Here is a 12447-nt window from a genome sequence, read left to right as displayed (position 1 = left end):
TGCCATTAATCGAGACTGGATCTGAAACCTGGTACATGAAGTAAAAGATATTTTTCTATTCTAACTTGTACACTGGTAGGCGGTGTTGATAGCTGATTATATATGTGAAAATAAAAAGCCTGTGTGATTATTACCTATACAAATCAATGTGAGCATCACACCTATGAAACACATAACAATGTTACTTACTTGGTATGGCTTCAGGTAAACGGTTCCCTTTGTGGAACCTTTGAAAGCCTCCAATGTGTTGTCCACATCACTGAATGACAGCTCTACATGATCATAAAACATCAGCAAGCTGCAAGCACAAAAACAAGGATGTATCATCATATTCAGATAGGTGCACCTACATGTTAGACTACCCTGTCACTGGACAGTAATCAGGAATGATCGAGTGGGCATCGATGTTAAATGGGAGATATGAGGTACAGCGAAAATGTCGACAATGAAGTAGATTAGACGGTTAAAGGAAAGGGATATGAGAAGTGGCCTGGCATATCCCTCACTCTATCACTGTCAGAAAGTGCTGGAATTTGGATTCAACAAATTAAACTATTGTCATAGTGAAAGCCCATCTGGTTCATTAATGCTCTGCCATCCTTCATGTGTACTAAACCTGTTATGCCAGACTCACAACAATGAGATTGACTCTTAAAAGCCCTTTGTCATGGCCTAGCAAACCATTCATATGCACCATTAAAAAGTCTCAATGGAATGAAACTAGATGGACCGCCCGGAATCGACAAGGGCAAACTAAGCCCTGTCGACCCTGCAAAGTCCCACTTACTGACATCTGGGAACTTGCGGCAAAATTGGGGGAGCTGTTCCACAGGGTTGTCAAGCAACAACCTGACAGTCATCCTTACAGAACCATACTTTATCCATCACCATTGCTGCCCCAGGACAGACTCAAGAGAGATGATGGCACTGTGATATACTGTCAGGCGGGAATTGCCCTTGGAGTTTTCAGCATTGAATTTGGGCCCCATGAAATCTCATGGCACCAGGTCGAACATGAGCAAGGAAACTCTTGCTGAGTACCACATAACTCGCTCCCCCCACCCCCTCAGTTGATGATTCGGTACTCCGTGTTGAACACCACCTGGAAATAGTATGGACGATGACAAGGGCATAGAATGTACTCCGAGTGGGGACTTCAATATCCATCAAGAGTGGCTCAGTAGTACCATGACTAACTGAACTGGCAGAGTCCTAAAAGACATATTTGCTAGATTGGGTTTGCAGCAGACACGGAGGTTAAATAAACAAACATCCTGACCTCACCCTCAAACAATCTGCTGCAAATGCATTGGACTACGACAGTATTGGTAGCAGTGACCATTGCACAATCCTTGTGGAGACAAAGCCCTGACTTCACAATGAGGATATCCATCATCATGTTGTATGATGCTACCACTGTGCTAAATGTATAGATTTCCAATAGATCTAGAAACTCAAAACTGAGCAACCATGAGGCACTGAAGGTCATCAGCAACAGCAGAATTGTACTCGACCACGATCTGTAACCTCATGGCCCAGCATATCTCCACTCTGCCATTACTACTAAGCCAGAGGGTCAACCCTGATTCAACAAAGGGTGGGTGTGCCTGAAGTAACATCAAGCATACCTAAAAATGAGGTGTCAACTTTGTGAAGCTACAAATAGGACTACTTGTGTACCAAACGGCAAAAGCAGCAAGTGACAGACAAAGCTAAGCAATTCCATAACCAATATATCAGATTTAATTTCTGCAGATCTGCCACATTCAACCATGAATAATGGTGGACGTTAAACAACTGACTGGAGGAGAACCGTTTGCAACTCCTCAAATACTGAAGCATCCATGGCCACCCTGTCTAACCCTCTGATCATCTTGTATGCCTCTACTAAGTCACCTCATAAGCTTCTTCTCTCTAACGAAAACAGCCTCAAGTCCCTCAGCCTTTCCTCATAAGACCTTCCCACCATACCAGGCAACATCCTGGTAAATCTCCTGTGCACCCTTTCCAGTGCTTCCACATCCTTTCTATAATGCGGCGACCAGAACTGTACGCAATACTCCAAGTGCAGCTGCGCCAGAGTTTTGTACAGCTGCAACATGATCTCATGGCTCCGAAACTCAATCCTTCTACCAATAAAAGCTAACATACAGTACACCTTCTTAACAACTCTGTCATCCCTGGATGCCAACTTTCAGGGATCTTTGCACATGGACTCCGAGATCTCTCTGCTCATCCATACTACCAAGTATCTTACCATTAGTCCAGTACTCTGTATTCCTGTTACTTCTTCCAAAGTGAATCACTTCACACTTTTCCGCATTAAACTCCATTTGCCACCTCTCAGCCCAGCTCTGCAGCTTATCTATGTCCCTCTGTAACCTGCAACATCCTTCCGCACTGTCCACAACTCCACTGACTTTAATGTTGTCCGCAAATTTACTAATCCATCCTTCTATGCCCTCATCCAGGTCATTTATAAAAATGACAAACAGCAGTGGCTCTAAAACAGATCCTTGTGGTGCACCACTAGTAACTAACTCCAGGATGAACATTTCCTATCAACATCACCCTCTGTCTTCTTACGGCTAGCCAATTTCTGATCCAAACCACTAAATCACCCTCAATTCCATGCCTCTGAATTTTCTGCAATAGACTACTGTGGGGAACCTTATCAAACGCTTTACTGAAATCCATATACACCACATCAACTGCTTTACCCTCATTCATCTCTTTGGTCACCTTTTCAAAGAACTCAATAAGGTTTGAGAGGCACAACCTACCTTTCACAAAACTGTGTTGACTATCCCTAATCAAATTATTCCTTTCTAGATGATTATAAATCCTATCTCTTATAATCCTTTCCAAAACTTTGCCCACAACAGAAGTAAGGCTCACTGGTCTATAATTACCAGGGTTGTCTCTACTCCCCTTCTTGAACAAGGGGACATTTGCTATCGTCCAGTCTTCTGGCACTATTCCTGTAGAAAATGAACATAAAGATCAAAGCCAAAGGCTCTGCAATCTCCTCCCTAGCCTCCCACAGAATCCTAGGATAAATCCCATTTGGCCCAGAGGACTTATCTATTTTCACACTTTCCAGAATTGCTAACACCTCATCCTTATGAACCTCAATCCCATCTAGTCCAATAGCCTGTATCTCAGTATTCTCCTCGACTACATTGTCTTTTTCCTGTGTGAATATTGACGAAAAATGTTCGTTTAGCACCTCTCCTATCTCTTCGGACTCCATACACAACTTCCCACTACTATCCTTGACTGGCCCTAATCTGACCCTAGTCATTCTTTTACTCCTGACATACCTATAGAAAGCTTTAGGATTTTCCTTGATCCTACCTGCCAAAGACTTCTCAGGTCCCCTCCTGGCTCTTCTTAACTCTCTCTTTAAGTCCTTCCTGGTTAACTTGTAACTCTCAAGCGCCCTAACTGAGCCTTTATGTCTCATCTTTACCATAGTTGTTCAAGAAGGCAGCTCAACACCACATTTGAGGGCAATTATGGGTGGGAAATAAATGCTGGCCCAGCCAGCAATGCTCACATCCCATGAAAGAGTAAAAAAACTTAAAAGCAGTTTGTGGGAATATTATCTGCTGCAATTCCTGCATAAAACAATGACTACACTTCACAATTAATTTATTGGCTATTAAAAGTAATTTGGGGATATCCTCAGGTTGTGAGAGACACTACAGAAATTCAAGTTATTTTTCTTAAACTCTATGTACAAGCAGGAGCAAGAGCACTAGCTGAAATAGCCAATACCCATTCCAGCCCAGCAACACCAAGGCTATGCCCAGAACACACTGGGTATGGAACCTGGCACCCGCAAGTGTGCTGGATTCAGCTGCTCATTTCCAACTGTTGAGGGATAAAAGACAGGTCATAAAAGACAGCAATGGGAGAGAAGCAGGGGTGCAGAAAAAAAAATCTGTTCAAAATCAGGGCACTTGATTTACAATTTAGAAATTTTCATCCTGCTTAAAAACCACTGTTTGGGGAAAGCTATTTGCAGGATGGTTTCACTTAACAGCATTAACTGGTTTACTAACCTATATCATATATTATAATTATTTCAGATAAACAGCATAGACAAATTGAAGTTATACAGGATCCAAATTTAGAAAAAAAATAATAAATATTAAGTTCAATATTTGGTATGCACAATTGGTTTCAGAATTAGATGGCTCTTCTACCTGACTCTAGGAATAAGATCAGCCACGTACCACCATTCAGTTAAATAATGGCTAATCTGTATCTCAACTCCACGCAGCCACCTTTGTTTCATACTCCTTGATGCACTTATCCCACAAAAATCTATAGCTGATCCAAAATATTCAGCTGACCCATCATTAACCACATTTACAATTTACTTTGGTGTTTAAGCTTGGTAATTCCAAGCAAAGATTGAGGTAGTTAGGTAGGTAGATAGACAGACATGCTCAAGCTCAGAAATCAAGCTACAGCAGTGCACTGCTGCAATACAGAGTTCACGGTAAGTTTCTTTACACAGAGCGATAACTTCACTGCATTTCAAGCAGGCAGAGTGAATGTGGGTTTCATGGTTTTCAGGCTTCCACATAGTGCAGGGTGCTACTGACTGCTTGCACTGCCTTGCATGTGCCTCTTGTGGACACAGCCATTTTCATGTACCGAGATATTCCATTCTCTCACTCAGTGTGGGATTTGAGCTATTGAGATATGCTCAGTTATTACTAGGTTTATTGTTACTAGTTGAGGATTGAGTCTTTGTTAAAATATTGACATCTGTTTGAGAGAAATTTTACCAACTATTTCTGTAATGATTGCCAGTTATTGTTGAGTATATTACTAAGGATGTAGAATGTAATATTAATATATCCATTTATTGTCAAATAAAATATTTTATATTGATATTGAACTTTTAGTCAATAGCTCAATGTTTCAGTAATCAATAGGAACGTTCCCAATAATGCATGTTCAAGGCATACTATTTGAATTTTAATGACAAAATCACCAATTTGCAGCTTTGTATCATTTTGTTTGAAATTTGGACCATTTTACATTTTTGTTAGAAGCAATTTGCTTTCTGTTACCAGCTGATTTAAATGATCAGTTATCTTCTCTCCCAGGAGCTGCAAAATAAACTGAGTCATCTTCATTTAGAAGCTTAAAATATTACAGATCCGAAGCAATCCGCCTCCTTCTGCACTGTGGGGTTCTATGATTGAATGAAATAATGAAAAATAATTTATCTGAATTTTAGACATCAAAAACTCAATTTCTAAACTTGTGGACAACATCACATTGAGATGGGTAATCATCACAGATTGCAATGAATTGCAACGCAATATTAATAAATTTGCCAAATAGACAAATAAATCTCAAAGCAAGCGTGGCATTCATTTTGGCAAAAATAAGGAGATCACATATTACTTAGAGAATAAAATCTAAATGGCGTACAGCAGCAAAGTAATCTGGATGTATAGAACATAGAACATTACAGCGCAGAACAGGCCCTTTGGCCCACGATGTTGCGCCAACCTAACCTAAACCAATCCCTTTCCATCCATAAACCTATCCACGGATCTCTTAAACGCCCCCAAAGTAGGCGCATTTACAACTGCAGTAGGCAGGGCATTCCAATCCCTCACCACCCTCTGGGTAAAGAACCTACCTCTGACATCCGTCCTATAACTACCACCCCTTAATTTAAAGCTATGCCCCCTCATGCTAGCTTTCTCCATCCGAGGAAAAAGGCTATCACTGTCCACCCTATCTAAACCTCTAATCATCTTATATGTTTCAATAAGGTCCCCTCTTAGCCGCCTTCTTTCTAACAAAAACAACCCCAAATCCCTCAGTCTCTCCTCATAGGACCTCCCATCCATACCAGGCAACATCCTGGTAAACCTCCTCTGCACCCTCTCCAATGCCTCCACATCCTTCCTATAATGTGGGGACCAGAACTGCACACAATACTCCAAGTGCGGCCGCACCAGAGTTTTGTACAGTTGCAACATGACGCTGCGGCTCCTAAATTCAATCCCCCTACCAATAAACGCCAAGACACCGTATGCCTTCCTAACAACCTTATCTACTTGATTCCCAACTTTCAGGGATCTATGTACACATACACCTAGATGGATACACAATCACAAGTTATGATAGAGGTTAATAAGACTGTAACAAAAGGGATGGGAATAGTATATTAGCGGGAACTTTAAAATATTTACAAAAGATTCTGAACATACTTTGACAAACATGACGTTGTTAGAATAAAAATTTCAAATATAAAGTGACATTTAAATTGCCATTCAGAATAAAGATATCAGAGTTATAACATCTGACCTATTGCTGTTTGGAGGAAAGGGACAGAATTTTCTGGTTGGAAGGATACAACTAGTGGGGTACCACAAGAATCAGTGTTTGGAGTCAGCCATTTACAAGGTTAGTCCAAGTGTAATCTATCCAAGTTCATGGAAACACGGAAAGGTAAGGTGTGTGGAAGATGCAAAGAGGCTGCAAAAGGATATAGACAGGTTAAAATGAGTGGACAAGAACGGAGCAGAGAAATACAAAATGTAAAGTTATCCACTTAGCAGCATATAATAAATATAAATAATAACAATAATGTATCAGATAGGATATAATAAACAGAAAAAAGGTTTGTAACAATGGTAAGGTCTTTGATACATTGGAGAACTACCTAAAAGAGGAGGTCTAAAAAAAGGAAATAAGAGTATAAGAAAAGATTAACAACAAGCAAATATCTTTTACAAACATTTAAGCAGTAAAAGAGCAGTCAAAGAAGGGTAGGTTGATTGAGGACCAAACAGGCTCTTCAAATGAGTGTTTTGCATCCGTCTTTGGGAAACAGGATGCTGCCAAGGTAGTGGCAAAGGAAGCAGTAGTGACATTGGATAGGTTAAAATTATGCAGTTGGGCCCAGATTTTTATGTTACCTGTAAAGGACGATTTCTCACTGCACACTTCATCAACAGCAGCCCACAAAGTCTTGCTGAGATACTGAGCAGAGATATGCACTAATCTGCATTCAACAGGGAATCTGTGTGCAAGGTAAGCAACAGCTCCTCAACCAACCAACCTTCACCCAACCATGCAAACTTTAAAAGTAGGGAGACTTGAAATTAGATTTAAATCCCACACAAAATGGAATAAAGGTCAGAAAAATGAAGAGACAGCAAAACAGAGTGTGAGATTAGGAGACAGAAAGGGTAAGAAATAATTAAGATATTAAAAAGCTCTAACAAAAAATTAACTTCTGAGGGAAGTATCATCACATTTACAAAGATGCAGGGCCAGAAAGATTCACTTGGTCTTCAGCGAAACAGCTCCAGCCTTCTAATGACATCTTTAGTGGGGATTTAGCAACAGTGCCTCAAGTTCACACCATTGCTTGGCTTGAACTACTAAGTCCATCAGTTGGGAGAGGCTAATATAGCACACCCCTGTGGACTTCAGTGACATTTCTGACAGCAACTTCTGATTTCTACATGTGTATGTACCAATTTACTCCAAGTGATGATGACTGCTATTAATCTCAGTTATTTTTAAACATAAAATCCAGGACAGGGTATTGAAAAAAACTGGAAGTATCCGGAGTAGAAAAGTTACCTGGTCTAGATGGGATGCATCCCAGTTTAAAGTTTATTTATTAGTGTCACAAGTAGGCTGATATTAACACTACAATGAAGTTACTGCGAACATTAAAATCCCCTAGTCGCCACACCACAGCACCTGTTCAGGTACACTGAGGGAGAATTTAGCATGGCCAATGCACCTAACCAGCAAGTCTTTTGGACTGTTAATTGGTGCTTGGAAAAGTATGGACTAATAAATGGAATGAACACAAGTTTGTTGATGGCGAATCCCATTTGATTAATATGACCAAGTTCTTTGATGAAGTTAGAGGGAAGGTTGATAAGCAGAAAAGCTTGCAAAATACTCCTTAGTAACTTTTAGATTCATGAGATTAAATAGGTATATCATTGGGGGACAGGAGCAGAAAGCAAGTGAATATTTGTTTTTCAGACTAGAGGGAAGTATATCAATAATATTGGGTTAGGTACACATGGAAATCTGCAGATGGCACAAAACTGAAATGTAAAGGAGAGGATGGTAACATACTTTAGGACAATGCAGACAGACATGTGAAATGGACAGACACATCAACTATTGATCTTAATCCAGATAAAATGTGAAGTGGCATGTTTTGGTACACAAAACAGGAAAGACAACATAAACTAAATGGTACACTTGAAAGGTGTACAGAGGAACAGTGATTCATGGGGCGTGTGTACACAAGTCTTGAAAGTGAAAAAACGAAACTAGGATAGTTGATAAAAAGTAGATATAATTCTTGACTTTATAAATTGAGGCAGAGTGCTAAAGCACTGAAGTTACTAAACCTTTATAAATCACTGGTTAGACCTCAGCAGAAGCACTGTAATGAATTCTGGGCACCACACTTTATAGGAAGGGTGTCAATGCCTCAGAGGGTGAAAAACAGATCTACTCGAATGGTACCAGAGATACAGGATTTCAGTAAGGCAGAGAAACTAGCACAGCTGGGATTGCTCTCCTTAGAGCAGATAATGACAGGGGATTTGACAGAGGTGTTCAAAAGAAAATACTGCATTTATGTTACACCATGACCTCAGGACATCCCATAACATTTTACAAAAGTACTGTTGCAGTCAGGAAAGAGCAGCTTATTTAGATACAACAAGCTCCCATAAATAGCAAGGTGATAATGACCAATGATACTGATTGAGGATAAATGCTGGCTCGGCACCAGATGGAACATTGCTCTTTTCTTCAAACCCATACCAAAATGATATTTTATGTCCTCTTGAGAGAGCACATGGGGGTTCAATTTAATATCTACCCATAAGACAGTACCCCTGACAACACAGCACTCCCACAGTACTACTTCGGAGCTTCGGCATGCATTTTGTGCTCAAGTCTCTGAGTGGGACTTGAACACAACTCTCTAACTCAAAAGACAAGACTGATACCAGCTGAGCCATAACTGACACTCAATGAAGAGTTATAATAGTCACAGAAAATTTACAAAGATGCCATTCAGCCCATTGTGGTCAATGGAAAGTTACCTAACCTAATCCCACCTTCACGTACTCGGTGTGTATCTCCGCGGTCACAGATCTTCACATAGATATCCAAGTACTTCTTTAAAAAAAGAGATCCAAGTACTTTTTAAAACAACAAGTGTCTCATCTACCAAGCTTTCAAGTGTGGAGTTCCAGGTCTCTACCATTCACTGAGTGATTAAATATTTCCTTATCTCCCCTCCAATCCTTCCACTAATCACTGAAATGTATAGACTCTGGTTTTTGACCTGTCTGCTAAGGTAAATAGGTTGTCCCTCTTTATTGTAGACCTCTCAATTTTATATACGTCAAGTATGTCACCCCTCAGTCTCCTCTGCTCCAAGAATATACAATCTTTCATCATAGCCAAAATTTTCCAGTGTTGATAACATCCTCATAAATTTCCTCAACACCCTTGCCATTGCAGTCACATTCTGCCTGTAACGTGAGAACCAGATCTGTATGCAGCATTCAAGCTTTGATCTAACTAATATTATATACAGTTGTGGCATAATCTCCCTTGTGTTATATTCAGTGACTCAGCTTATAAAGGCAAACTGCCAAATGCCTTCTTCACCACATCATCAACCAGTCCTGATGCCTTTAGGGATTTGGGATACGTACTCCAAGGTCCCTTTGTTCCTCCACTACTACATTTCCTGGAAGCATAGTTTCCACTGGCAAGAGGGTCAGTATGATGTGGAAATGCCAGCATTGGACTAGGGAAAATAAGAAGTCTACGTTTCTAAGTCTCACAACACCAGGTTAAAGTCCAGCAGGTTTATTTGGTAGTAAACACCACTAGCTTTCATAAGAACATAAGAAATAGGAGCAGGAGTAGGCCATCTAGCCCTTCAAGCCTGCCCTGCCATTCAACAAGATCATGGCTGATCTGAAGTGGATCAGTTCCACTTTCCCGCTTTCTCCCCATAACCCTTAATTTCCTTGTCTATCAGAAACCTATCTACCCGTGACTTAAATATATTCAGTGAGGTAGCCTCCACCGCTTCAACAGGCAGAGAATTCCAGAGATTCACCACCCTTTGAGTGAAGAAGTTCCTCCTCAACTCCAATCTAAACTGCCCCCCCTTATTTTGAGGCTGTGCTCTCTAGTTCTGCTATGCTTTCTAAGCGGGAAGAATCTCTCTACCTCTACCCTAACTATCCCCTTCATTATCTTATATGTCTCTATAAGATCCCCCCAACAGCCTTCTAAACTCCAAAGAGTACAGACCCAGTATATCTCTCCACATAGGCTAACCCCCTCATCTCCGGTATCAGCCTGGTGAACCTTCTCTGTACTCCCTCCAAGGCCAATATATCCTTTCGCAAATGCTTTTTGGCGACCAAAACTGCATACAGTACTCCAGCTGCGGCCTCACCAGTGCCCTGTACAGTTGCAGCAAGACCTCCCTGCTTTTACATTCTATCCCCCTCGCTATAAGGGCCAGCATCCCATTCACCTTCTTGATCACCTGCTGCACCTGCAACCTGGGTTTTTGCGACTCGTGCACAAGGACCCCCAGGTCCCTCTGCACCATAGCATGCTGCAGCTTTTCACCTTTTAAACAATAATCCCTCCTACTATTATTTCTGCCAAAGTGAATAACAGCACTTTCGGAGTGCTGTTCCTTCATCAGGTGAGTGGAGAGGTTCAAGAGAGGATCGGTAACCAGAGTTAGGTTAACCAGCAAGATTTATCATATTTAAACACTACTAACTATCATGAACTGGAATGCAATGCCTGACAGGGCAAAGCAAGTTCATTCAATAATAAGTTTCAAAAGGGAACTAGATAAATACTTGAAGGAAGAGTATTGCCAGTGATGGGGACTGAGACTAGCTAGATTTTTTTAAAGAGCTGGCAGCAACCCAAAGGGCAGAATGGCCTCCTTCTTTACTGTATTTCAACATTGCAAAATAGAATCAATAATAAATATTAGTAAAAATACAATACATGTCACTAATATAAATAGTATTAATAATAAATCAGTAATATAATGAATAGATGTCAGTAATATAATAATAGAGGCAAATCTCCAGCCGGGCCTAGTTGAGTGGTTGCAGCCTGGGCCTGGATTCCCTCTCCCCTCCGCCTGGGTACCTCTGGTTCCCGGGCTCCCCCGGCCTGTTAATCGCCATCGCCGCTCCGGACTGAGGGAGAGAAACGGTCTGCAGCAGGAGGGAGAGCCGCGCGCCCCGGCCCCGCCCCCTTTTAAAGAGACACACCCACTGGTCCAGCTTCTTAAAGGGACACTCACTACCTCCACCAGCCCCCTCAGCAAGGCAATCACCGCTCACATGTGTGGACCACAACCTCTGGGTGAGGATGCTGCGAGCGTGTAAAAGGCTTTGAGGGGCTCAACGCAATGTTTACACCTTTCTTTTTTACACTTTCTCCCCATGTCTGCAAGGGTTTCCTCCCACAGACCAAAGATGTGCGGGTTAGGTGGATTGGCCATGCTAAGTTGCCTGTTAGTGTCAGGGGGATTAGCTAGGGTAAATGCTTGGGTTTCAGGAATAGGGCCGGGGTGGGATTGTGGCCAGTGCAGACTTGATGGGCTGAATAGCCTCCTTCTGCAATGTAGGGATTCTATATTCTACCTCCAGGATAAGCATCAAGAGGTTCAGGGCTTATTCAAAATCAAAATAATGCAAATGTAGGACATCTGAAATCAAACAGGTCAGGCAACATCAGTGGAGAGAGAAACAGGGTTAACATTTCAAGTTGATGATCTTTCTGAGCATTTCCAGTACATTTTGCTTCGAGTTGAAAAAGCACTTACCTGCTTTACATGATGTGCTTACTAAAAAAAAATAGTGAATACAAAAAGAACACTTGTCAGTCCAGTTATCCAGTGTCCTCATCAAATACTCCTGGGGCAGGGAGGCACAGAAACTGCTTACAGATTAAAACTACATCACCCCATGAAGTATCGATGGAACACCTTGCCTCTGCCTTGCCCCTAAGGACCAGTGGGACATATCCCTGCTCCCATAACAGTCATCTTTGCAGTTTTTCTGAGTATTACTGGCAATTTGACACCATGGTCCAAGAACCAGAAGGAAGTGTGGCCATCAAAAACGTTCACTAGATCCCATAAAACACCTACCTAGACACTGCAGGTCTTGGAGCAGCTCTTTTCAGGATGATCCAAGGCTGTAATAATTTCAGAACTAGGATCTGCACACCTTTCTGCCCTCAGAGATGTATAGTTTTTATTATTGGATGTTGCTGCCATGTATTGCCCATCAATAGTTGTCCTGAGAAGTTACCATATTGCTAGTAAAACTGATTGGTCTTCCACGCCAGTTCAGA

The 12447-nt window shown here is 41.4% G+C and overlaps 1 protein-coding gene across 2 annotated transcripts in view; it reads right to left on the bottom strand.

Moving 5' to 3' along the window:
• LOC145356508 (WW domain-binding protein 2-like) overlaps nucleotides 1-11317 on the bottom strand; it is a 36132-nt gene extending 24815 nt beyond the window's left edge. The window contains exons 1-2 of one of the 2 annotated variants that reach the window (XM_080209236.1): nucleotides 11233-11317; nucleotides 190-298 (exon numbers count right to left, since the gene is read on the bottom strand). In XM_080209236.1, coding sequence (XP_080065362.1) covers nucleotides 190-298; nucleotides 11233-11270 — 147 coding nt within the window. In that variant the 5' untranslated portion in view covers nucleotides 11271-11317. Of the gene's footprint in view, nucleotides 1-189; nucleotides 299-2912; nucleotides 3089-11232 lie in introns of those variants that run through there. The other variant, XM_080209237.1, reaches the window with a different exon arrangement.
• Between the last annotated feature and the right edge of the window lie 1130 nt (nucleotides 11318-12447).

Source organism: Carcharhinus amblyrhynchos, chromosome 21, assembly GCF_965287045.1.
Source record: "Carcharhinus amblyrhynchos chromosome 21, sCarAmb.v2.hapA, whole genome shotgun sequence".
Classification (NCBI taxonomy): domain Eukaryota; kingdom Metazoa; phylum Chordata; class Chondrichthyes; order Carcharhiniformes; family Carcharhinidae; genus Carcharhinus; species Carcharhinus amblyrhynchos.
Note: the sequence above shows the minus strand (reverse complement) of the source record. Positions and strands in the feature narration are given on the sequence as shown.